Source organism: Scyliorhinus torazame, chromosome 5 (genome assembly GCF_047496885.1).
Source record: "Scyliorhinus torazame isolate Kashiwa2021f chromosome 5, sScyTor2.1, whole genome shotgun sequence".
Lineage (NCBI taxonomy): Eukaryota > Metazoa > Chordata > Chondrichthyes > Carcharhiniformes > Scyliorhinidae > Scyliorhinus > Scyliorhinus torazame.
In genome coordinates, this window is record NC_092711.1 from 262,152,899 (window position 1) to 262,180,520 (window position 27,622).

Genomic DNA, 27,622 nt, shown 5'->3' on the forward strand with positions numbered 1-27,622 from the left:
CCAGTCTTGATAAACGCGGATCACCGCGTTCTCCCATTTACTGCTCCGAGTTTTCTTTGCCCATCTAAGGACCATTTCTCTATCCTTAAAACGGAGGAATCTCACCACTATGGCTCTGGGAATTTCTCCTGCTCTCGGTCCTCGCGCCATCACTCGGTATGCTCCCTCCACCTCCAACGGACCCGCCGGGGCCTCCGCTCCCATTAACGAGTGCAGCATCGTGCTCACATATGCCCCGACGTCCGCTCCCTCCACACCTTCAGGAAGACCAAGAATCCTCAGGTTGTTCCTCCTTGCGTTGTTTTCCAGTGCCTCCAACCTTTCCACACATCGTTTCTGATGTGCCTCCTGCGTCTCCGTCTTCACCACCAGGCCCTGTATACCGTCCTCATTCTCGGCTGCCTTTGCCTTCACGACCCGAAGCTCCCGCTCCTGGGTCTTTTGTTCCTCCTTTAGCCCTTCGATCGCCTGTAGTATCGGGGCCAACAGCTCTTTCTTCATTTCCTTTTTGATCTCTTCCACACAGCATTTCAAGAACTCTTGTTGTTCAGGGCCCCATGTTAAACTGCCACCTTCCGACGCCATCTTCTAAAGGATCCACTGCAATCTGGCCACTCTCTCCTCCTTTTTCCATCCGTATCCAGGGGGGATTCCCTTCTGGTTTACCGCACAGTGTTTTTAGCCGTCAAAATTGCCGTTGGGGCTCCTATCAAGAGCCCAAAAGTCCGTTTCACAGGGAGCTGCCGAAACGTGCGACTCAGCTGGTCATCGCCGCACCCGGAAGTCAGGTTAAACATTATTATAGGAATGTGGCATTCTTGATTCTTCGACCGGTTCATAAATGTATGCTTAATTTATGTTAAATTTTGTCTCATATCTCTTTGTCCATTGGCATCTCGACTGGATTTTAAATTATTGCACATTGTTCAGCAGTGTTAATTATTGAATTCGATATTGCATGATGTGCAATATAAATCAATAAATGCTTCTTTTACCTAATTTATAAAATGTAGCAACAACAGCGACCATCACATTTGAACCTATGAGACTCCATAAGCAGGCTCAAGCTCAGACTCTTCTAAGGTACAAATGAGTACATTTATTTTATTTTGCCAGAGACTGGAGGTGATTCTGGAATGAAACAAGCTCATGTAAACTGAGTAGAGCCTGGCGAAGAAGCTCCATCTAATGTGTGAACTAGTTTCCTGAACTACACTGGAACTTTGAATTGATTTTCTTTGGAACCCTAGATGGAAGAGAAAAATATACATCAGGGGCTCAACCTGGACTGAAAAGCTGCCACTTCCCAGGTTTGAAACCAATGTAGCAATAATGTAAATGCATTTGTAAGCTTTGTAATTTTGCCAAAGGCAAAATAGAGTTCACCGTTGGCGGATCAAGCTTGAACTTCATCCAAATAAAAGATAACTTTGTGTTCATAAGTTTATGGGTGGAGAGTTCTGTTGATCTTTCGGAGTGAGATTCCACATTTTCTATCATCTCCAAGACTCAGAAATCTAAGGTAATAGAGACCAAAATGGGTGAATATTGTTGGGGTTTTTCAATTCTGTCCAATATTTGGACAGATGCAGTACTTCCAAACAATGAGATGGCATCCATCACGATTTCTCAAGGTTTTGCTCCATGAAGTTCTGAGTATTGCATCTGTGAACATTTGAAGAAATGAATTTCAATTTATTTTGACATCACTCGACATTTATGTGCTGTGGGAGACACTGAATTGCTCAGTAATTATATGACTTCCTTGAGGTTGAGGTTAAAAAAATATATTTTATTGAAGCATTTGTAATTTTCACAATTTAACATATTGACATTTCTAAAACAACCGCGTGTGTCGACGCACAAAATGCTCCCTAAAATAACACACAATAAACCACGTACCCCACTTCTCCCGCCCTATCCCCAATTACCCTGATACTAAATTCCCTGTCCTTATTTAACATTACCATGCTTCCTATTTTCCACCCCCCCCCCCTTCCCCCCTTACTGCTGACGTTCAGTTTTTGTTCAATCGATGAACGGCTGCCAACACCGGGCGAACCCCTGTATTGATACTCTTAAAGTAAACTTGATTTTCTCCAGACTGAGAAACTCTACCATATTGCTGACCCACACTCCTGATTTTGGGGGCTCCAAGTCCAGCCATCTCAGCAAGATCCGTCTCCGGGCCACCAGGGAGGAGAAGGCCTGAATATCGGCCTCCCTCTCCCCCTTTGCCCCCGGATCTTCCGACACCCCAAATATTGCTAATTCTGGACTCAGAGTTACCCTACCTTCCAGGATTTCCGACATAACATCTACAAATCCCTGCCAGAATTCCCTCAGTTTCGGACATGCCCAAAACATATGAACATGGTGGGCTGGGCTACCCCACACCATCCACATCTGTCCTCCACCTCCTCGAAGAACCTACTCATCCGGGCTACCGTTATGTGGGCCCTGTGGACTACCTTGAACTGAATCAAGCTGAGTCTAGCACAAGATGAGGATGCATTTACCCTTTTCAAAGTTTTTCCCCACAGTTCAGTTTCCAGCTCCCCTCCCAACTTCCTCTTCACCTCTCTGATAGGGGCCCCTTCCCTACCTTAAAGCCCCCATCCAGCCACCCCCGGGACAAACTGGTGATTGTCACAGATCGGTGACCACATTGACTCCCCCTCCAGTTTCATATGCTGCCTCCATTGCCCCCACACCCTCAGGGCTGCCATCACCACAGTTTTTGTTTTGTTTAAAAGCATATTAATGTTCTCTAGTATTAATGTAAAGTCATAGAGTCCTAGGCTTTTACAGCACAGAAAAGAGGCCCTTTGACCCATCGTGTCTGTGCTGGCCATCAAACAGCTATCTATTCTAATTCTCTTTTCCAGACGTGGTCTGTACCCTTGTATGCTTATGGCATTTCAAATGCTCATCCAAATGCTTCTTAAATGTTGTGAGAGTTCCTGCCTCTACCACCCTTTCAGGTAGTGAGTTTAATCACCTTATCTACCTCTCTTGCTGCCTTCAGGGATCTTTGGACATGCACTCCAGGGTCCCTCTGGTTCTGTGCTTCCGAGCATCCTATTATTCATTGTTTATCCCCTTGGGTTAGCCCTCCCAAAATGCTTCACCTCACACTTTCCAGGATATTTGCTACTGTGCTGCTCATTTGATCGGCTCATCTATATCACCCTGTAATCTAAGGCTTTTCGTTTTGCTATTTACCACACCACCAATTTTTGTGTAATTTGTGAACTTTCTGATCATACCCCTCGCATTTATATCTAGATCATTAGTGCACACTACAAACAACAAGGCACCCAACACATCCCTGTGGCACACCACTGGACACAGGCTTCCACCCACAACCTTCAACCATTATCTTCTGCCTCTTGCCACAAAGCTAGTTTTGGATCCAATTTACATCGAATTACATAGAATTTACAGTGCAGAAGGATGCCATTCGGCCCATCGAGTCTGCACCGGCCCTTGGAAAGAGCACCCCACTTAAGCCCATACTTCCAACCTATCCCTGTAACACAGTAACCCCACCTACCGCTTTGGGCACTAAGGGCAATTTAGCATGGCCAATCCACCGATCCTGCTCATCGTTGGACTGTGGGAGGAAACCGGAGCCCCCTGAGGAAACCCACGCACACACTGGGAGAACGTGAAGACTCCACACAGTGACCCAAGCCGGGAATCGAACCTGGGACCCTGGAGCTGTGAAGCAACTGTGCTAACCGCTACTGTGCTGCCCTCTTTTTGCCTACCATCTTTAATCAGTGCCCTCAGTTCACCAGCCTTATCTGTTAGACTCTGCATCAAATTAAATGCCATCCAGCCTTGCCTTATTCCCACATGCTGCAGACCATGCAAAATTTGGGACTGAGTTCCCCAGTTATACTTTTATTTAAAAGACTCTTGCGTTAAATGTATGCCAATGAGAAAATTATTTAAGTTTTTTTTTTAAGCTAGAACTCTTACTCTCCTTAATATAGCTTTAAATTTGAGAAAAATCAACTTACCCACTACTTGTTAATCAGCTCTCTCCCTTGTAGCCTCTGCAGCAGGGCAAGACCACTCTCTGAAGATGAAACAGTTAGAAAGCAAAAGATGTGCAAGTTAGGTTGATTGGCCATGCTAAACTGCCCCTGAATGTCCAAGCTGTGCAGGTTAGATGGGGTTACGGGGATAGGGCAGGGGCGTGGGCCTGGATAGGATGCTCTTTCAGAGGGTTGGTGCAGTCTCTGTGGGTCAAATGGCCTCCTGCACTGTAGGAATTCTTTTTTTAAAAAAAAAAGCAAAAGAGCACCTCTTTCCACTCTGCGCCAAGATCCCACCATGCTCCAAATTTCCAAATACACTCATCCACTCTGGCTGTATAAAGCTTCAGGATTTGGAAGGTGTTCATACACATGCTGGTAATTTCTCCCCCTTGTTTTGACCATGTGGAAATTTGAATTAAAAAAATAAAATTATTCATTATGGGGTGTGGGCATCGCTGGCTTTACCAGCATTTATTGCCAATCCCTAGTTGCCCTTGAGAAGGTGGTTCTGAGGTGGAGATGCACCCACAGTGCTGTTCGGGAGGGAGTTCCACAATTTTGACCCAGCAACTGAAGGAATGGCAATATATTTCCAAGTCAGGATGGTGACTGACTTGAACCCTAACTGAACATTCATGAACAGATTATTGCTGAGTAAGTGTTGCTTGATGGCACTGTTGATGACCCCTTCCATCAATTTGTTGATCAAGAGTAGACTGGGGTGGTAATTGGCTCAGTTGGATTTGGCCTGTTCTTGTGTACAGGGCATACCTGGGCAATTTTCCACATTGCCAGGTAGATGCCAATGTTGTAGCTGTACTGGAACAGCTTGGCTAGGGGTACGGTCAGTTCTGGAGCACAGGTCTTCAGGACTATTGCAGGACCCATAGCCTTTGCAGTATCTGGTGCCTTCACCTGTTTCTTGTTATCACGTGGAGTGAATCAAAGTGGCTGAAGAATGACATCGGTGATGCTGGGGACCTCCGGAGGAGGCCGAAAGGATCATCCAAATGGCACTTCTGTCTGAATATTGTTGCGAATGTTTCGAACTTATCATTTGCACTGATGTGCTGAGCTCCTCCATCGTTGAGGATGGGGATATTTGTGGGCGTCCTCCTCCAGTGAGTTTTTGAATTGTCCACCTGCCATTCACAACTGGATGTGGCAGCACTGCAGCCTTTAGATCTTGTCCCTTGGTTGTGGAATTGTGTGGCTCTGTCTATTACTTGCTGCTTATGCTGTTTGGCATGCAAATAGTCCTGTTTTGTAGCTTAGCCAGGTTGACACCTTTATTTTTCAGTCTGCCTGATGTTGCTCCTGGAATGCCCTCCTGCACTCTTTATTAAACCAGGATTGATCCCCTGGCTTGGTGATGATGGTAGTGTGGGGGGTATGTTGGGCCATGAGGTTGCAGATTGTGATTGAGTATAATCCTGCTGCTGCTGATGGCCCACAGCACCTCCTGAATACCCAGTCTTGAGCTGCTAGTTCTGTTGGAAATGTATATCCCATTTAGCACGTGGTAGTACCACACAACACGTTGTAGGGTATCCTCAATGTGAAGCCGAGACTTTGTCTCCACAAGCACTGTGTGGTGATCACTCCTGCCGACACTGTCATGGACAGATGCAACTGTGGCAGGCAGGTTCCCTCACCACCTGCTGCAGTCTCAGTCTAACAGCTGTCTTTTAGGACCTGCTCAGCTCAGTCTGTGGTGGTATTACTGAATCACTCTTGGTGATGGCCATTGAAGTCCTCCACCCAGGGTACCTTCTACACCCTTGCCAACCTCAGTGTTTCCTCTTTGGATTGGATTGGATTTTGTTTATTGCCACGTGTACCGAGGCACAGTGAAAAGTGTTTTTCTGCGAGCAGCTCAACAGATCATTAGTACATGAAAATAAAATAAAATAAAATATATAATAGGGCAACACAAGGTACTCTAAGTGGTGTTCAACATGGAACCATACTGATTCATCAGCTGAGGGGGGATGGTACATAGTAATCAGCAGGAGAATTCCTTGTCCATGTTTAGCCTGGTGCCATGCGACTTCATGGGATCCAGGTTCACTGTTGAGGACTCACAGGGCAACTCCCTCCCGACTGTACACCACTATGCCTGCATCTCTGCTTCGTTTGGCCTGCTGGTGGGACAGCCATGGCCAGGAATGGTGATGGTGTCTGGTACATTATCTGTAAGGTATGATTCCGTCAGTATGACTACATCAGGCTGTTTCGTGAATTGTGTGAGGTAGCTTTCCCAATTTTGGCACAAGCTTCCAGATGTTAGTAAGGAGGATTTTGCAGGGTCGACAGGGCTGGGTTTGCTGTTGTCGTTTCCGGTGCCCAGGTAAAAGCCAGGTGGTCCACCTGGTTTCATTCCTTTTTGTTTCATTTTGTAGCGGGATAATACAACTGAGTGGCTTGCTAAGCCAATCCAGAGGGCATTTAAGACTGAACCACATTGCTTTGGGTCTGGAGTCACATGTAGACCAGATCAGGTAAGGACAGCAGGTTTCCTTCCCTTAAAGAAATTTGATTGAACAACACAATTTAGAAACCCACCATTTCTTTAGAGGCAAATTGCTTCAGATTTCTGTGGAAGAGATTGCTTGTGATAGAACTTATGGAGGAAGTGCACAATAGAGAATCTTAGGTGCATCTTGAGTTCTTCAGAACTCGTCAGAAATCCACCTGCACAATCTTTCTGTCTCCAACCTGGTGAGTTTCACCACCAAGTCATCACCCATTCGCCAATCCATGCACTTCTCTCTGAGCAAGTTAAAATAAACTGTTCATCACATTCAACGGAGCAACATAACTATACTAAATCTGATAAATATTGTCCTCTGCAGTATTATTAATTCATGAAGTGTGGATCCATGAGTTGATTAAATTTTTCAGTCAGAGGGACTTATGTTTGCTCTTATTTCTAGGGAGTGGGTTGGTGGCCCTTCTGAAGATGTCAGACTCGGACAGTGATGAGGATCACGAACAACCATTCTCTCTCACTGGCTTTCTCTTTGGAAATATCAATGAGGATGGACAATTGGAGGATGACAGTGTTCTTGACAAGGTAATGTGTATGTTGAGTGTAAGTTGACTGTAGAGTCGTAGCAAAATAGAAAGTACACAAGTACATAATAGTATCTGCATGTGTGAACCTAAAGAGCAGGATTAAATTTCCAGCCCGTTGAAGCTGTCACTGTAGTCGGCCAGCCTCTTGTTTATGTCTTTAGATCCATAGATTAAAATAGCATCATGTACATTATGGAATAAGTAAATAGCTTACACTCTTGATGCTTAATGACTTAGTTTTCATTGTATGATGGTGCAAAATGATCTTTCGGAGGCATGAAAAAGAATGGATTGTACATGGAAAGAAATTGTAGAATGCCTTAAAACAAAAGGAAGCTGCTAGATATGTTTTCGAAGTAAACTTTCGCATGGCCTTAGTACAACAAATATCTCCAACAACAATGTATTCCCGTCTGAATATTATTCCATTAATTTCATTATATCAATGTGGAGTACCCACTGCAGCGGTCAAAGCCCTTTTTGCCTGAATAATATTGGACAGCTGGAATTGTCACTGGCATACAACCATTTTATATTATTCTGTTTATGGACCTGAACTTCTCTGATAGCAGGTTAACCAGTAAATGGTATTTCACAAGTAAGGTCATTCAGAAGGCTTGATTAATCACTTCCATTACCCCGTCTGTACTAAACTTTACGAGCTCCCTATATCCCAGTAAATTGATTGAAGAGCTCAGATCGTGCTTTCAAATCCTTCTGTGGCCTCACTTATCCTATTTTATAAATGCTGACAAGGCCAGCATTTATTGTCCATGTCTAATTGCCCTTATGAAGGTGTTGGTGAGCCGTCTTCTTAAACCACTGCAGTCCATGTGGCGTTGGTGCAACCACAGTGGCTAGGGAGGAAGTTCTGTTATTTTGTCTCAGTGACAGCTAAGGAGCAGCGGTATCGTTCAAGTGACGTCAGGATTGTTTGTGGCTTGGATGGGAACTTGCAGATGATGGTGTCCCATGTTTAACCTGCTGCCCTTATCTTTTGAGATCATGGGGTTTGGTATGTGCTGTCAAAGAAGATTTGATGAATTCCTGTGGTGCACCTTGTAAGTGGGACACGCTTTGCCATTGTGCATTGGTAGTGGAGGCAGTGAACATTTTAAGGTGGATGGCGAGCCAATCAAGCAGGCTGTTTTGTTCTGGATAGTAATCTTTATTTGTGTCACAAGAAGGCTTACATTAACACTGCAATGAAGTACTGTGAAAATCCCCTAGTCGCCACATTCCAGCACCTGTTCGGGTACACTGAGGAAGAATTCAGAATATCCAATTCATCTAACTGCAGACCCCCTTGAGTGTACTCATCCTGGAAAATGGAGAGTATTCCATCATTCTCCTTGCTGTAGATGGTGGACAGACTTTGGAGCAGCAAGAGATGAGTTTCTCACTCCAAAACTTCCAACCTCTGACCTGCCCTTGTAGTTGCCGTATTTATATGACTGGTCCAGTTCAGTTTCTGGTCAATGGTAACAACCACGATGTAGAGAGTGGCAGATTCAGCGATGGTAATGCCATTGAATGTCAAGAGGAGATGGTTAGCTTCTCTATAATTGGAGATGGTTATTGCCCACCAGTTCTATGGCACGAATGTTACTTGCCACTTATCAGTCCATGCCTAAATGTTGTACAGGTTTTGCTTTCAGTGGAGCACCCCTCCCCTAACCATCACACCTCAGATCTCTCCTTATGGTTTCTCTTTTCCCCTGCTGTTCAGCTTCCATCTCTTTGTAAAGCCTTTCTCCACCTGAAATCCACTACAGAAATGTAAGTAACTGGAGTGCTGGATGGAACACTGATAATGGACCACTATTTTCACAATGGAAAAATCAAGCCAGGTCAACCCGACTACAGGATCTCTTATTTTCCAGTTAGAGACGGGGGCCGGTGGTAGTTTGAGATTGCGTTTATTGTAAAAACTTGATTAATACACGGTTAAATACAAACAAAAGAAATAAAAGCCCAGTGGGGAAGAGAACAATGGAAAAAGAACAAAGAAGAGAGAGATAGAGCGCCATGTGCATCAAAAGCTTTTTACCTGCACATTCTGGTACCACCCCCCTCTCTGCCCCTAATTTGCTTACAAGTTTTGAATTGTGACTTCTGAATGGTGCTCCATATCATCACTCACGCTGGTATCTAACTTACTGGCTCTGCACATTTGCAGTCTGAACCTGAAAGGCTGGTGTAACATTTCATTTTTATCACCGCCAAACTGCAAATGTATAATCGGACCTTGACTCAGAACAATATAAACTTGTATTTCATTCCACAGTTACAGTATTTTCAAAACTTGGTTTCAATATTTCCCCACACCAACCCCCAAGCCGAAAGTCACATTCTTGACTGACCCTGCACACTACGTATTTTTTTCAAAGTCCATTGGGACCAATATTACGACCAGGCTTCTTTCTGAAACTAGAGAAGTGAACATGAAAGGGAGAGAACAAGTTATATTCATTTGCTGTTTATGTCACTGCTCCTGCTAATATGATGTTATTTTCCTGCTGATCAAAAAGAATGGTATTTCATTTCTTGTGTGTGTTTCCATGTCACTTTCAGTGCGGTGTAACATGGTCACTGTCTGTTCGCAGGAGTCAAAAAAACACCTGGATGGCTTGGGGACACTAGGTCTCGGGACCCTCATCAAAGAAATCACAGCCAATGAGGATGATGCAGTGGAATCTGATGAAAGGAGCAGCAATGCAGAGGGTAAACAATGGCTTTTCTTCAAAAATGTAATTTAGTTTGAAAGAAAAAGTTTGTATTTTGGGTTGTATTCCTTGCTGGCCTTCCAGGTGTGCTACATAAATTCCAGAACTCCATAGTCCATATCTTGTCCGGCTTGTATCAACTTGACAGTTTTCATCCTCAAATTCCTCTTGGGCTTTGCTCCGCTCTTCTGTTGAAGTTGTTTCCAGTCTTGCGATCTAATATGTACTTTCCATTCTCCAGCTCTGGTTGAGCGTGTTACCTCCTTTCCTCTGTTCCACCACTGATGGATGAGTCTTCAGACATCACACCTCTGCATCGTGGACCTCCTCCTTAAACCTGCCCACTATGACACCTTCTTCCAAACCTCCAAAATTATCTTCAGTGATCATCAGTGACTGTCGACCATTTACTTTGTGTTAAATTCTTACACATAATTAACAGTCCTATGTGTTTAATGTCCCTTCCTCTTCAGCTATAAACTTAGCCTTCTTTTGATTCTTTGCAATCTTATGGTCCTGTTTAACAGCAAACTTGTGTTTCTGCTCCAATGTCCTCTCCATCATGCCCACATCTGTAACATAATACACTTCAGCCTATCTGCTATTGAAACCCTCATTGACTCACCATTCTGACTTTGACTATATTGCTATTCTGCATTGTCACTGGATTAATATTCTGCAACTCTACCTAACACCAGGTGGGGGCACCATCACCACACACTAGCAGTCATATTCTCCGGGGAAACTAGGAATGGTCAATAAATGCGGACTTTCAAACCGTGGCAATATTCTAAGAACAATCACAAACCTGACGGCTCAGATACTTCCCTTGCCAGCCTTTCATGACACCTCTTTCCACAAATCCAAGCTGTTTCTTGTGTCCTGTCATGCACCAAGCCTACTTGCCTATCCTTCCCAAACTCAGTGAGGTACCTTTCAATTTTTATTCTCATCCTCTCTTTAAATCCCATTTTTGTCATGGCTTTTCCCCTGTCCACTACATCTTTAGTCACAGGCCTGACTTTCATGGAATTCCCTTCCAAAACCTCTTGTCTCTTCCCCTTCTCCTCACACTTGAAAGAGCCTCCTTAAAAATCCTATCTTTGACAAAGTTTTTGATCAGCATTCATATCTTCTGGTTCAGCAAATGTAGAGATCATGGAATCCCTACAGTGCAGAAGGAGGCCATTCAAGCCATCGGGTCTGTGCTGACCCTCTGAAAGAGGACCCCACCCTATCCCCGTAACCCGGTAACCCCACTTTTGGACGCTAAGGGACAATTTAGCATGGCCAATCCACCTAACCTGCACATCTTTGGACTGTGGGAGGAAACTGGAGCACCCGGAGGAAACCAACAAAGACACGGTAGAACGTACAAGCTTCAAAGAGACAGTCACCCAAGGCTGGAATTGAACCCGGGTCCCTGGCGCTGTGAGGCAACAGTGCTAACCACTTGGAACATTGTTTTCTACATAAAAGGCACCATATAATTTCAAGCAATTGTTCAAACAAATGCGTAAATCAGCAATAGCCATTTGTACTAAGTTTCTTGGATGCATAGTTCAGTCTCATCTTCCACTCTACCCCTGTAGATAAGGATGTTCCATGCTTCTTCACACTATTGTCATGCTTATTTCTATCTCTGTAGCGAACATTACCTGCCTTTACTGCACCCTCAGCTCACACTGCTGAAGCTCTCGTGTGTGCTTTTGTAACCTGTCAGTTCATTTACTAAATGCAGTCCTGGTTGATCCTTTGACTCTGATCTGTTGTGCACATCCCCCATTGCCATGTCAGTAACTTTAGCTATGTCCTCTCTTTTTCTATCTTATCTCTTTTAAGACTCTCCTTAAAACCCAGCTTTTTTGACCAAACCTCATAATCTCTCTTCCTTTGCCTTGACATCTATTTTCATTTTACATCTCAGTGAAATGTTTTGGCTCTATACAAATGCACGACTTTGCCTCGATTTTCTGACGAAGCTCTGCAAACAAGCCCAGAACTGCTCTGTGTTGTACCTCAACCGTGGGCAGCATTTAACCGATCTGATGATTATTTTTCTGTATATAGGTTGGATTCAGAGTAAAGATGATGCCATTGATTACTCAGATATCAATGAGGTAGCAGAAGATGAGACTCGCAGGTATCGTCAGGTGATGGGAAATCTTCAACCAGTGAGGAAACTAGGTAAGTAGCATTACTCTGAATATATTAATCAGTTAACTGTCCAATTAATGCACGGATGAATAGCGAAGTCTGACATTTTAACGATTGGCAATAAAGCTGAAAAGTTATGACAGTAAGCATGTTCCTAATTGCCTCATCAGACCTGTGATGAGTAATAAATTCAATATGCAGAAAATAGAATGAATGGCCTGTGTTATAATTTCAAGCATGATAATAGGGGTTCATAGAATCATAGAATTTACAGTGCAGAAGGGGGCCATTCAGCCCACCGAGTCTGCACCGACCCATTGAAAGAGCACCCTACTTAGCCTACGCCTCCACCCTATCCCCATAACCCAGTGATCCCACCAATTGGACACTAAGGGCCAATTTAGCTTGGCCAATCCACCTAATCTGCACGTTTTTGGACTGTGCGAGGAAACCGGAACACCCGGAGGAAACCCACGCAGACATGGAAAGTGTTAACTCCAGACAGGCAGTCACCCGAGGCCGGAATTGAACTCGGGTTCCTGGAGCTGTGAGGCAGCAGTGCTAACCAATGGGCATGTGTAAAGAAAAAATAACTTGATGATTTGAGGTGAGAATGCAGGGATCTGAGATGTCTAATATTTCAATTATTTTGCATTTTTCAGCTGATTACAGATTTTTCCACATTGTGACTTATTCTCCCCTACCCGGCGGGGCGGAGGGTTCCGGGAGCGTAATGGAGTGGCGGGAACCACTCTGGCGTCGGGCCGCCCCTTCCGCACCTTTAGGGGCCAAGCCCTCACCTTGATGGGCTAGGCCTGCGCCGGAGTGGTTTGCGCTCCACCGGCTGGCGGGAAAGGCCTTTGGCGCCACGCCAGCCGGGGCCGAAAGGTCTTTGCCGGGCGATGCGGGTCGGCGCATGCACTGGAGCGTCAGCGGCTGCTGACGTCATCCCCGCGCATGCGCATGGGAGGGGGTCTCTTCCGCCTCTGCCACAGTGAAGACCATGGCGAAGGCGGAAGAAAAAGAGTGCCCCCATGGCACAGGCCCGCCCGCGGATCGGTGGGCCCCGATCGCGGGCCAGGTCACCGTCCCCCCCCCCCCCCCCCCCCCACCCCCCCGGGGGCCAGATTGTTCCGCGCCCCCCCCAGGACCCCGGAGCCTGCCCGCGCCGCCTTGTCCCGCCGTTCAAAAGGTGGTTTAATCCACGCCGGCAGGACAGGCATTCCAGCAGCGGGACTTCGGCCTATCGCGGGCCGGTGAATCAGCGGGGGTGGGCCCACCGACCGACGCGGTGCGATTCCCGCCCCCGGCGCACCGCGATTCCCGCCCCCGCCGAATCTCTGGTGGCGGAGACTTCGGGACATGGAGGGGGCGGGATTCACGCCAGCCCCCGGCGATTCTCCGACCCGGCGTGGGGTCAGAGAATCCCGCCCCTGATCTCTAACTAGATGGGCTTTACTATTGCAGGAGAGTGGAAAACTTGTTTAGTACAGGATTCTCAATTTCTAGTTTCTGAAAATGCTGATATTTATAGCGAGTTGACTGTTTGGCTTAATTTAAAGCATATAATAACCCTTTTAATAAATAAGACCTGCCCCCATGTAGTGGAAACTGTACACTAAAGGATTTATCTTGCTGGCTGCAGAAGACGATGATGATGACTATGATGCAGACAGTGAAGATGTGGACTCAAAGCTCATGCCTCCCCCACCACCACCACCACCACTAAATAAGGAAGAGGCAGCTTCACAGGAATTAATTGGTGAGTTCAAGTTTAGTTAAAAAGAGCGAAGAGAGAAAGAAAAACTTGAGGAATACTCTTTTGTGTTGTGCAATAACTGTCTTCAACTCTAAAGCAATATTGCATCAGTGTTCACGAGTATTTGTAGTATTGGTGAGATATGTTGATATAATAATCTAGATATCGTACACACAGCAATTTAATCCAATTGACGCAGCTTCCAACAGGCCAGACAAAGACATCATAGTTCAAAAGGTTGCCAGCTATTCAACCATGACAACCATATCCACAGCATGGGGTGAGGGGTGGGTGGGGTGGGGGAGGAGTGTAGAACAGAATAGAAATGTGGTGAAAAGAGGGGACTTTGTATTTAGGGGCTAGTTGGCATTCTCTGCAACCAAGAACGAGGTTCCCGAAAGGTATGTTGCCTACCCAGTCGGTGCCAAGGTAAGGGATATCTCAAGATGGTTAAAGGGGAACTTGGAATGGGAGTGGTTAGATCCACTGGTCATGGTCCATATTGGAACAAACAACGCAGGTAGGATCATGGAGGCGATCCTGCTGAAAGAGTATTTGGAGTTAGGTTGTAAATATAAAAGCTGGACCTTGGGTGTAATTATCTCTGGTTTACTGCTTAAGCCACATAGAAATTGCATGGGAGCAGAAAAATCAAGAGAATTGACATGTGGCTAAATGGCTCGTGTGGGAAGGAATGGTTCTTCTTCATGGGACACTGGTACAATTTCTGGGGCAGGAGGGAGCTGATGGGAAGATGTCCAACTGAACTGGGCTGGGACCTGTATCCTGGTGGAAAAGGTAAATAGGGAGATTGAAGAAACTAGTAAAGTGGTAGGACGGATCTACAGGAAGCTTAAGCAGCCTAAATGTAAACAGAACAGGAAAAGAGAGCATAAGAAATAATAAAGTAAGAACTTATAACAGGCAGATTTCAAGAAAGTAGAATATTTATTATTTGAATAATATTGAGCCCATCAGATGTAAACCTACCGTTCAACTCGAGAGAAAGCACCAAATTGGTTGTGGAGGGATTGGGGGTTGGGTGTTGATGAGGTAGATGGTCAATAATGAGGAGGACTGCAACAAACTGCAGGACGTTAATAAACTTGCAGAATGGGCAAATAGCAAATTACATTCAACACAGATAAATCAAAGTTAGTACGTTTTGCTATGAAGAATAATTTGGTCACTTATTACTTGGAAATTGCGAGTCAAGGTAGAAGTAGAGGAACAAAGGGATCTCAGAATACAAATGCACCACTCAATGAAACTGTGTGCCACAGGTCATTAAAGAAAAAGCAAACTAAGCACTATTTCTAGAGGATAGAATTGAAAAGTAGCGAAATTATGCTGAGCCTGTAATTGAACCTTGATTAGATCACTCTTGGAATGTTGCGTATAGTTCTGGTTGTCATATTATGAAAAGGACATAGAGGGACTGGAGAGGGTGCGGAGAATAATTCCAAGGAAAATATCAGAAATATGAAGGTTTAAATATCAGGAAAGGGAAAAAAAATTGGGTTTCTTTTCTCTTGAAAAAAATGAGGAGGAGGGATGACCTAATAGTGTTCTCTTAAATTATGCAAGGTTTTGATCATGTGGATACAGAGAGAATATTTCCACTTGTGGGGAAAACCAAAATGAGAAGCCATCGATACAAGATAATAAGCAAGAATTTGAATAAAGAATTCAGAAAAAATGTCTTCACCCAGAGTGGTGTCACGGGGAATGTCTGAAATGAATATTGTAGATGAGTTAAGGGAATTCTGTCAAACATATGAGGGAAAAGGGAATAGAGGGCATGGCTAATAGATTTACATGAGGAAAGATGGGAAGAATCCTGACAGAGCATAAAAGCTTGCATGGACTGGTTGGGCTAAATGGCCTGTTACTGTGCTGTTATCCTATGTAACCATAAATTACAAACAGAGTAGGCAGGATTATCATCAGTTTAAGCCTAAAATAATTATTAATTTGTTTTAGTTCCAATTATGGGATAACCTTCCTTCATATGAGCATAATTTTAGAATAGTCACCATACAAGGGCACTGCGCATGATAGAAATTCCTGCAGTGAGCGGGAGAAAGTTGTAGTGTGAGCTGACTCAATGGGAATTTCATACTATGTGCACTTGACTATAAGGTTGTGATGGATTGAATGCAAAATGTTATTTTGTTTCTTCCCACAGCAAATGGAGTAAATTCAGCAGTGCTTAATTCCAACGCTACTGTAGGAACCCGTGCTGCTGATGCCCTTTTCCCTCGTTCAGTCGCTGATGAGAATGATGGAATCATTTTACCTTCCATAATTGCTCCTTCATCCTCATCAGAGAAGGTTGAATTTAGCAGTTCCTCTGATTCAGAGTCTGAAACAGACCGACACATTCCACGATCAAGGCAGAATGAATCTCAGAAGGAGGATAAACTCACATTGCCGCTGGCAGGTATCATGCAGCGAGATTCAACCAAGCAATTACCCAATGTTACAGAACTTTTCCCAGAATTTCGGCCAGGGCAGGTGAGAAACTGTGTTTATTTGGATTCCTTATGCAGTGAATTAAATAGGGGAATATAAATATATATACCACATAAACGTTGTACTCTGAGAAAAGAGTCACATGATATATAACCAACTAAAACATAAAATTAAGTACGTAGCTCAGCAAATACATAATGGTGGCGGTCACATTTACAATTTCTGAAAGTCATGAACATAATCACAATCACGAGAGTAAAAAATATCACCAAATGTCCCATAATACTTTGCAATAGAAATGGAGTTTCGCTTGTCCACCATAAATCAGTGATCCTGATTATATTTTGTATGTTACTTATAAAACAACATTGGCCTATGACCAATGGCATGGAGATCTGCTTTTACTTTTCAATAGAAAAAAATGCTGACTGAATTACAACATTCTCTTTAATCAAAACTTCTTATGTCAGGCTCTGTCAATGGAGCCAACCATTATGTAACTACCATGCATTGGCAGTATGCATTACATCTACAGGTTGTGCTTTAAATGTCTGATTTTTATTTTGAACGTGTCACCATAGCATTAGGCAAAAAAGCCGTTTTGCAAATCAATGTTTGCGGATCACTGCAGCCAGTGGCTTTGCAGCAGTTCTTTGTTTTCAGAGGTTTAGCCCAGCCTTTGTCTCGGGTCTTTGCTTTGTACTTTTTTCTGCCATAAGTCACAACTAAAATCCCAGTGTTAGATGATGTGGATCAACAATTTTATCAAATAGTTTTCTGGCAACCCTTAGATCATTGTTGGGGAGCGCAAGGTGGTATGGTGTTTCCTTACTGGATCATGTTGCATAGCTTTAATAGATCGAGTTCCTTTGACAAGTTGTCACATGTTCAGAGGGTAGCTTCTGATCTCCAATTCCTTGGAATTTTTGTTGTGATTGTTAGGGAAGGCCACAATGTATGGTTCATTCATTTAATTCCCTTATCTTGCAGGTGTTACGTTTTTTGCGCCTCTTTGGACCCGGAAAAAATATCCCATCGGTTTGGCGAAGTGCGAGAAGGAAAAGAAAAAAGAAGCACCGGGAACCACAACCTGAAGCTCCCATACAAGAAGGAGAGGGAGAAGAAACAACAAAGGAACAAAAGTCTGGCTGGGAGTATCATTATGCTGCACCCCCACCACCTGAACAGTGCCTTTCTGATGATGAGGTACGTAATGTGTACACCTCCACCACCTGAAAAGTGTCTCTCTAGTAATCAGTTATGGAATGTGCATCTCCACCACCTGAACAGTATCTCTCTGATAATGAGTATGTAATGTGCAAAGTGTGGCGGATTAGATGGAATGAGTGAGGGACAGGAGGTTTAAAGCATATACTGTATTTTTGTCTGATCCAAATAATGTCACATAATCAGTATAAATCTGAATTAGACTTGCATTTAGTTGCAGAAAGTCACACACAGCACCATGATGGAAGCAAAGAGATCCAGGTTCCACAACATCTCTCTGTACCACATTTCTCTGAGTTGCCTGTCTATGTGACTATCACGGCGGTGCACACCTGGCAATTCCCACAAGAGGAATCAAAACAACAACAACTAATAAACTGAAATTAATATATTTATACTTAGCACGAAGATGACCTAAACACTTCACAGACAATTATTTGATTTTTAAAAAGGTGTTGTAATCTAGGGAAATGCAGCAGCCGATATGCCAGACAAATGTGAGATAATTGAAAAAATAATATACTGACAATATAATATACTTCACTGGTGTTGGTTGAGCCACCAATGCTGGCCAGGACTCCAAGAGATCTCCTTGTTCCTCTTCTTGGTATCCCTGGCACCCACATGAATGGGAAAGCCCATTTGAAAGAGGTAATTTTGGATAATTCACTCAGTATTGCACTGAGGTGTCAGCCCATATTATTTGCTTTGGAGTAGAGCCTGAATCCACTTATTCTCATGTTGTGTCTACTAAATTTAAACTGTCAAGGTGATTAAATCGGCATCAAAACACTTGTCCAACCTGTCCAGGTTTTATTTATTTTTTTCCTTTCCTTTTCTCACTCTCCTGTGAGAGTGCAAGATCAGTTGGACTGTCCCAGTATCTAAAGAAAAAGCAAAAGAACTAAGTAAAACTATAGGTTCCAGTGACTCCAGAATCAAAGGACTACCAATTTATGGGTCCTTGTCTGATGGTGCATTGATATGTTTTTACTGCATGAGAAAATGTCATCAATGTTATAAATCATAAAGTACAGAGTGCAAGCGTTTGTTCTTATTGTTACATTTATTACATTTGCGTTCTAGCAGTTTCTAACTAGCTTTATGTAATTTAACATATACTTCAGGTGATGTGAAGTATAAAATACAGTTATCACCATAGTTTGATGTTCATTTCAACAGAGATATTGGAAGCTAGAAGTTAGTGTAGATCAGTGAGAACAGGGTATCTTTTGAGCAGACATGGTGCAGGATAGGGTAGGAGTATCAGAGTTTACTGTGAGCTGGGACAACAGGACGGGAGACTAGCTAAAAGAGCATTGAAACTGTTGAGTCCACATGCTCCGAAGGAATAGATTTTGGTTCCAGCAGCAGATCCACTGTTGCAGATGTGAAAACCTGCAATGAGTTGCATTTAAATTCATATGGCTGAGAAACAAAAGGAAGGAGGATATTTTAGTGAGAAACTTGGAATCATAGAATCCCAACAGTATAGAAGGAGGCCATTTGGCCCATGACGAGTGATATTGTAGGCCTCGTCAAAAAGAAAAAGGAGGCATTTGTCAGGGCTAAAAGGCTGGGAACAGACGAAGCCTGTGTGGCATATAAGGAAAGTAGGAAGGAACTTAAGCAAGGAGTCAGGAGGGCTAGAAGGGGTCACGAAAAGTCATTGGCAAATAGGGTTAAGGAAAATCCCAAGGCTTTTTACACGTACATAAAAAGCAAGAGGGCAGCCAGGGAAAGGGTTGGCCCACTGAAGGATCGGCAAGGGAATCTATGTGTGGAGCCAGAGGAAATGGGTGAGGTACTAAATGAATACTTTGCATCAGTATTCACCAAAGAGAAGGAATTGGTAGATGTTGAGTCTGGAGAAGGGGGTGTAGATAGCCTGGGTCACATTGTGATCCAAAAAGATGAGGTGTTGGGTGTCTTAAAAAATATTAAGGTAGATAAGTCCCCAGGGCCTGATGGGATCTACCCCAGAATACTGAAGGAGGCTGGAGAGGAAATTGCTGAGGCCTTGACAGAAATCTTTGGATCCTCACTGTCTTCAGGGGATGTCCCGGAGGACTGGAGAATAGCCAATGTTGTTCCTCTGTTTAAGAAGGGTAGCAAGGATAATCCCGGGAACTACAGGCCGGTGAGCCTTACTTCAGTGGTAGGGAAATTACTGGAGAGAATTCTTAGAGACAGGATCTACTCCCATTTGGAAGCAAATGGACGTATTAGTGAGAGGCAGCACGGTTTTGTGAAGGGGAGGTCGTGTCTCACTAACTTGATAGAGTTTTTCGAGGAGGTCACTAAGATGATTGATGCAGGTAGGGCAGTAGATGTTGTCTATATGGACTTCAGTAAGGCCTTTGACAAGGTCCCTCATGGTAGACTAGTACAAAAGGTGAAGTCACACGGGATCAGGGGTGAACTGGCAAGGTGGATACAGAACTGGCTAGGCCATAGAAGGCAGAGGGTAGCAATGGAGGGATGCTTTTCTAATTGGAGGGCTGTGACCAGTGGTGTTCCACAGGGATCAGTGCTGGGACCTTTGCTCTTTGTAGTATACATAAATGATTTGGAGGAAAATGTAACTGGTCTGATTAGTAAGTTTGCAGACGACACAAAGGTTGGTGGAATTGCGGATAGCGATGAGGACTGTCTGAGGATACAGAAGGATTTAGATTGTCTGGAGACTTGGGCGGAGAGATGGCAGATGGAGTTTAATCCGGACAAATGTGAGGTAATGCATTTTGGAAGGTCTTATGCAGGTAGGGAATATACAGTGAATGGTAGAACCCTCAGTAGTATTGAAAGTCAAAGAGATCTAGGAGTACAGGTCCACAGGTCATTGAAAGGGGCAACACAGGTGGAGAAGGTAGTCAAGAAGGCATACGGCATGCTTGCCTTCATTGGCCGGGGCATTGAGTATAAGAATTGGCAAGTCATGTTGCAGCTGTATCGAACCTTAGTTAGGCCACACTTGGAGTATAGTGTTCAATTCTGGTCGCCACACTACCAGAAGGATGTGGAGGCTTTAGAGAGGGTGCAGAAGAGATTTACCAGAATGTTGCCTGGTATGGAGGGCATAAGCTATGAGGAGCGATTGAATAAACTCGGTTTGTTCTCACTGGAACGAAGGAGGTTGAGGGGAGACCTGATAGAGGTCTACAAAATTATGAGGGGCATAGACAGAGTGGATAGTCAGAGGCTTTTCCCCAGGGTAGAGGGGTCAATTACTAGGGGGCATAGGTTTAAGGTGAGAGGGGCAAGGTTTAGAGTAGATGTACGAGGCAAGTTTTTTACGCAGAGGGTAGTGGGTACCTGGAACTCGCTACCGGAGGAGGTAGTGGAAGCAGGGACGATAGGGACATTTAAGGGGCATCTTGACAAATATATGAATAGGATGGGAATAGAAGGATACGGACCCAGGAAGTGTAGAAGATTGTAGTTTAGTCGGGCAGTATGGTCGGCGCGGGCTTGGAGGGCTGAAGGGCCTGTTCCTGTGCTGTACATTTCTTTGTTCTTTGTTCTTTGAGTCTGCACCGACCCTTGGAAATAGCACCTTACTTAGGTCCACAACCCCACCCTATCCCTACAACCCAGTAAACCCAGCCAACGTTTTGGAAACTAAGGGACAATTTAGCACTACCAATCCACCTAACCTGCACATCTTTGGACTCTGGGAAGAAACCGGAGCAACCAGAGGAAACCCATGCAGACACTGGGAGAAAGTTCAAACTCCACACAGACAGTCACCTGAGACTGGAATTGAACCCGGGTCCCTGGTGCTGTGAGGCAGCAGTGCTAACCACTTGATGTGAGGCAGAAGACAATGTGAATTTTTAAGGTGAGAGGTGGAACCAGGTAAGAAGCATGCTTGAAGGATCTTGGGACCTGCCTCCTCGCCCTGCCCCTGAGAGTAGAGACAATGGCAAACCACCACTAATAAAAATTGCCAAGAAAACAGAACACAACGAAGCGTTGGAAATGAGCTAAGGGCCTGTCTTTGGACAGAGCAAACCGGAATGAATGAATACTTAAATAAAAATCTGTTACTTAGTAACCAGAATAAGCTATACAGCTACTTTCTATCCTTACTACCTGCAGATAACGATGATGGCTCCTGTGGAGTCCAAGTTCTCTCAATCCACTGGTGATACAGATAATATAATGGATATGAGACCAAAAGTCGCAGAATGGCGCTACGGACCCGCACAGCTTTGGTACGATATGTTAGGGGTGCCAGAGGATGGTGAGGGGTTTGATTACGGTTTCAAACTCAAGGAAGCAATGGAAGAAGAACTGATGCTGGAGGAAGAAGTGACCTGTCTGGTAGAGGTACAGGTGAGCAAAGCAAATGTATGGGGAAAGGTTCGATGGACTAGTTCAAATGGATTGAGTGTCCTTGTTTGTCTTTTCTTTGCTAAACTGTGCTTTCTATTTACTTGGAAATTAGAGTTAGAGTTTCCATCTATTTTGCCAATGACTGATAATCTAGCTCTTAAACTCTTTGAAAATGTTTGTTTAGTCCTGTAATTATCAGCAGGCAAAGAATGATTGTTGCTGCATAATGACTGTGATCCATCTTATACAACTCTGCCCATTAATGTAAAAATAGCAGTTGAAGTCAGAGACTACTGAGCATCCATGAGATGTGTGACTCCCCTCGCCCTTCGTGGGTTATCTCAAATTAGTTAGAATTTTCCATGAATACTGTATAAATCCAGGCTGAAACAAGGCTTGAATGACCATCATCCTCTTGGGCAGTCCCTCAGCATTGAGGATGACTTGCTTCCACTCCGGGGAGGTGGGTTCTGTGGTGGCAGAAAAGTCTGAACCTGGATCCGCAGACTCTGCCACAGACTTGGCAGGTGGTGCTTGATGAGGTGTGTGGGTGGGACTCTCTGGATTCCGTGCTCTCCTTCCTCTGTTTACACTTGGCCTCCGCCCTATGATGCGTGAGGCGATTGGCACCTTCGCAGATGCTTTTTCTCTCCAGCTTGTGTGTTCTCAGACAAGTGATTCCCATGTGTCGGTGGGGATGTTGCATTCATTTAGGAGGCTTTCAGAGTGTCTTTGTAGCATTTCCTCTGCCCTCCGAGTAACTCGGAGTAGAGCACTTGTTTTGGAAGTCTTGTGTCGAGCATACAGACAATGTGGCCCGCCCATCGCAGCTGGTCGAGCCTGACCAGTGCCTCGATACTGAGGATAATGGCTTGGGAGAGGATGCTCATGTTGGTACGCCTATCCTGCCAGTGGGCTTGCAGGATTTTGCAGAGGCAGTGTTGGTGATATCTCTCCCAAGGATTTGAGGTGTTTGCTGTACATTGTCCTTGTCTCTGATGCATACAGGAGGGTGGGGACCACGACTGCTCTGTAGACCATGAGCTTTGTGCTTTTTTGTGTTCATGGCGAGCTGGCATTATGCTGAGATGGTGGCGGGTGGCATGTTGCGGGATGGTGTCGAGGACGTTTGTGTTGAAGGCTGTGTCTTAGTTGAGAAGTGCTCTGTCCAACAGGCGTTGAGTGCCTGTCTGCCTTTGATAAGCGCCTCTCCGTTTTTAGTCTCAATGGGGTGGGCCCCTGGGTACTTGGACCGTATGTAGATGGTTTTGATTGTGCTGAAAAAGCCGTGCACATCGTGGTTGTTGGTGAATTGATGTGTTTTTTCCACCCACCATCTGTTCTTTAGGTGATTGGTTCTTTGTTGCACCCTGGCCTTTAGTTGCCTGTAAGCTTGTTTCCTCTCACTCGAGATTTGGTGGAGCTGCCCGTTCAGGAATGCCTTGCGCCTGCTGTTGAGATCCTGGATCTTCTGATTGTTATCATTGAACCAGTCTTGGTGCTTCCTGGTCGAGAGCCTGAGCGTCTCGTTGCAAGTGCTGACTACTGTGTTGTGACTATGGTGCTGACTAGGACGGTGTTAAGAACAACCTGTTTTCTCCTCTGGAAAGGGCCCAAGTGAATTCCTTTTCGCTGAGGAATTTTGTTCCCAGTGGCAAGCTTGCATGTTATCAGACTTCTATTTGAGCCTGGATCTTGGATTGCAGGAAAACTTTTAAGTTGGATTTGATCCTGGATCTGGAGGCATGAAAGTCAGTTTCAATTTCAAGTGCAGTTTTTCTCAAAGTTTCCCAAGTTATTTTCTGTCAGTTGTTATTTCTTTTTCAGTTTTATTATTTCCTCTTCATTTGCTTTTGTTAGATGACTTGTGCATCAAAATGGAAAGGACAGGAGGGTTACATTTTGTTTATTTATTTCAAGAATATTCTACACAAGGAAACATGTTGCATTTATTTTCTAATTTTATTTGCAACATTCTCTTATTCGGAAAGTTTGATAATTAATTGTGAGTTTAACTTCACTGTTTGATGAGATGGATAGATATTTAAGGTTGTTTATGATATAAATCCAGTTGTTCATGTTGTGTGCAGTGTTGCTTCTTCTTTCACATTTCCTTTTTTCTCCCAAGAGTGTGAGCCCTTGTGTATTGAAAGGAGCTAACTGTAAATGTGAGGGTTGTGCGAGTTGAGGTAGAATGGGGAAGAAATGTGCCACGCAATTCATTGGGATGTCCTGAAGGAACTTGTTCCTTCTTGTTATATTTCATTATAACATCACTCCATCAAGCACTCTAGTTTGATGTCTTTATTAGTGGTGTCATTAATTGTAAATATCTATGTTCATGGTTTTAGGAGTCTTGTGAGGAGGTAGAAAAATCAACTGATGAGAAGGAGTTGCAGAGTGAAATGGAGGCTCTTCTAGATGAGCACTTTCTCATGGTTACTCAGCTGCCCTGGGAAGAGGACATTATTTGGAATGGAGAGGATGTCAAACATAAGACCACAAAATCCCAGCGCGCCAGCCTAGCTGGGTGGTTGCCATCCAGCATGACCCGAAACGCCACAGCATACAATGCACAACAAGGTATAAAACTTTGCCCCATTTTGTTTATTCTTGAGGAGTAGAGCTTTTTAACAGGAGGCATAGGCTGGATTGGTAGAAAGCAGCGTTTTTGTTTTCTTTATATTTCACAGTTATCATGTTCTGTATATATAATGGACAGAAGCCAAAATCATTATCATCAGTCAATTAATAATAGAAAGGTCACAACATTCATGCAGTAATTATTATTCTTGGTTAATTGTATATTTCTCCTCATTGACACTACCCCCCAACTCTCGTAATAGATTCCTTTCCAACATAATTTCAAGCAGTTCATTTCTTTTCTGTTAAGGGCTCAACCGTGGTACTTCTTGGTTGTCGAATCCTGTGCCTCCCACACCAATGCAGAAAGCTACAATGCCAGGTCCTCCAATCCTCGTCAAAGGGAAGGACAAACATACACCAGAACAGCATGGTATAGTACCCCAGCAAACAGTGCATGTGTTTTCTTTTTGGGTTAAGGAATGAATGATAGGCTGGGTTATTTAACTATGGCTTAATGAAAAAAAATCATGTTGAATTTTATCACTGAAATTAGAAACTAATTTCCGTTTGAAAGAAAAGTTATAGGAAAGTAGTGTTTGTTCCACAACGAAAGGTAGATACCTGTAGACAGGGAAGGCATATGTATTCTGGGAGCGGGGTGAGGAAGCACATGCATATTGTACAGGGTGTAGAAGAGTCAAAGCAGGCAAAGTCTGGTAAGTGCGATTTGTGGAGTGGAGGGCCGGAATAATGAAGTGTGTGTGAGATATGTTTGAAGCAAATGGGCAAGAATGTATATTGCACTGCGGGCCAAGCTAGGAGCAGGCAGAGGAAGGTGGAAGCATGTCCAAGAAAGGGTATTTATTAAAGGAAGTGGGGTTTGGTGAGGGGTTACAGAAAATCTTTTATCTTGTTTAATTGATAAAAGATAATCCACTTCTAATGAAATTGCAAGAGTTCCTCAGGATAGCTTGCTCAGCCCAGCTATCTTAAACTGCTTGATCAATGACTCACTCCATCATATGAGGTCAGCAGGAGAAGTCCGAGGAATGGCACAAGTGAATTGCTCATTCGGAGAGCCGGTACTGACACGCGGCTGAATGCCCTCCTTCTGCACTGTAATGATTCTGTGGTTCAGAAATTGGGCTGTTTGTTATTTTGTAGTATGTTAGTATTGCTGACCAGGCCAACATTTGTTGCCCATTCCTCTTGCCCTTCTTGATGTTTAAACAGTGCTCAACTCCAATCATAATTACTTGGATTGTGAAGCAGCCCATACCCACCTTTAGCAATACCTGGAAACATCCAGGCCTGGGCTGATAAGTGACAACATTCACTGCATATAAGCGCCAGGCAATGACCATCTCCAACAAGAAAGGTCCAAACCATCACCACCTGGCATTAATGGCAATACCATTGCCGGGTGCTCCACCATCAACATATTGAGATTTCTAGATGCTCAACTGGACCAGCCACATAAATGCCAGTTCTGATAGAGCAGGTCAAAGGTTGGATATTCTGTGGCAGCAGAATGACTTTCTAAAACTTCTCCACATGTGCAACGTACAATGATGGAACATTTGCTTGGATATGAGCTAGTGCAACAACACTTGAGTGCAACACAATCCAGGGCCAACTTGATCGACCATCACTGGCATACTGTGGCTGTAATGTGTGCCCTATCTACTGTAGCAGCGCATTCCAAACTTGCATCCTCCATCACCCACAGGGGCAAGGGCTGCCGGTGCATTGGAACACCACCACCTCCAAGATCCCCTCCAGGTTTGCACATCATCTACATTTATGAATGTTTACCATCATTCCTTGATTGTTGCTGGCTCAAATCCTGGAATTCCCTACCCAAAAACAACGAGAGAGCACTTCAACCACAAAGATCGGTTCAAAAAGGCAGCTCACTACAACCTTCTTGGGGTGGGTAGAATTGGGTAATAAAAGTCGATCTTAACAGTACACCAGAGCGAAGCAAAACAAAATTCAGCAAGCATAATTGCTTGACAAAATACTTTGTGGCTTAATGAAAAGCAAATCATTTTGAATTCCTTCATTGAAGTTAGAAATAAGAGTTTCTGTATTTAAAAAATAGTTATGGGACAGTGTTGTGTGTGTATGATTTACTTTGTAAGAAATATTTAAACATTTTAAATATGAAAAAAAGTAGCGTGCTCAATTGGTGTTTAATAAATCACAATTTTATCGCCAACATTCAATCCTGGATAAACAGATATTTCCTCCCATTGAATAATAAAGCCTTTGGTCCCCTTCAAAATTGCTGTTCCCTGGCTCTGATTCCACATGATCAATACCCCTGCTTGTGCCTTGGCATGTCTGTCATTGAAATCATCATTCAAGCCTTTTTTATCTCTGGACTCAAACATTCCAGTGCTTTCATGGTTCATCTCCAATGTTGCATACTTGGTAAAATTACAAACATGAGCCATGAAGATCAGAAAAGACCCTTTGGTTCATTTAATCTGTCACACATCTATGCGTACCTTGTGATACCTCACCCTATCTCCTAGATGGGATGGAAAACCAGATGAAAACATGGGTTGATTTGAAAATCTGAGCACATTAAAAACTGAGCTGCCCATGTCCTGACATTAACTGAGTCCTGGATTACCCTCACGTCTGTGCTCTCTGACCTTTATTGGCTCCCAGTCTGGAAGTGTCTTCGTCCCATGCTCTAGAATTCCTTGCCAAAACCCTTCCGCCTCTTCAACTTGGTAAGATGCTCCTTAAAATCCGACTCTTTGAGCAAGCTTTTGGCAACCTGACTTACACCTTTTGTGGCCATGGTCTGATTTTGTTTGATAATGCTCCTGTGAAGCGTTTTGAACATTTTATTACAATAAAGATGGTCTATAAAAGCAAATGATTAATCTTTTATGATACATTCTTAATAGTGGATAAACCACAAAGGTGATTTAATAAAATTTCTCATGTTTACCATTGCTTTCCCTCATTAGCATCCCAAGAAGATGATAAAACTTGGTATTCCATCTTCCCTATTGATAATGAAGAGCTGGTGTATGGAAGATGGGAAGATAATATAATTTGGGATGACCAAGCCATGGACAAAATTCTGGAACCACCTGTGTTGACTTTGGACCCGAATGATGAAAACATAATTCTTGGTATGTCTTTTTAGAGGCACTTTATGGCAGAACAATAAAGCCTAAAGCCAGTTAAATCTCTCCAAATTTAAC

At 43.8% G+C, this 27,622-nt stretch overlaps 1 protein-coding gene across 4 annotated transcripts in view; it reads left to right on the forward strand.

Moving 5' to 3' along the window:
• taf1 (TAF1 RNA polymerase II, TATA box binding protein (TBP)-associated factor) overlaps nucleotides 1-27,622 on the forward strand; it is a 222,772-nt gene that overhangs the window by 14,361 nt on the left and 180,789 nt on the right. For 2 of the 4 annotated variants that reach the window (XM_072505461.1, XM_072505464.1), the window contains exons 2-13: nucleotides 1,117-1,310; nucleotides 6,452-6,550; nucleotides 6,986-7,125; nucleotides 9,734-9,851; nucleotides 11,924-12,040; nucleotides 13,656-13,772; nucleotides 15,958-16,286; nucleotides 17,235-17,450; nucleotides 21,573-21,809; nucleotides 24,161-24,392; nucleotides 24,703-24,825; nucleotides 27,383-27,550. In XM_072505461.1, coding sequence (XP_072361562.1) covers nucleotides 7,012-7,125; nucleotides 9,734-9,851; nucleotides 11,924-12,040; nucleotides 13,656-13,772; nucleotides 15,958-16,286; nucleotides 17,235-17,450; nucleotides 21,573-21,809; nucleotides 24,161-24,392; nucleotides 24,703-24,825; nucleotides 27,383-27,550 — 1,771 coding nt within the window. In that variant the 5' untranslated portion in view covers nucleotides 1,117-1,310; nucleotides 6,452-6,550; nucleotides 6,986-7,011. The remainder of the gene's footprint in view (nucleotides 1-1,116; nucleotides 1,311-6,451; nucleotides 6,551-6,985; nucleotides 7,126-9,733; nucleotides 9,852-11,923; nucleotides 12,041-13,655; nucleotides 13,773-15,957; nucleotides 16,287-17,234; nucleotides 17,451-21,572; nucleotides 21,810-24,160; nucleotides 24,393-24,702; nucleotides 24,826-27,382; nucleotides 27,551-27,622) is intronic. The other 2 variants (XM_072505462.1, XM_072505463.1) reach the window with 2 other exon arrangements.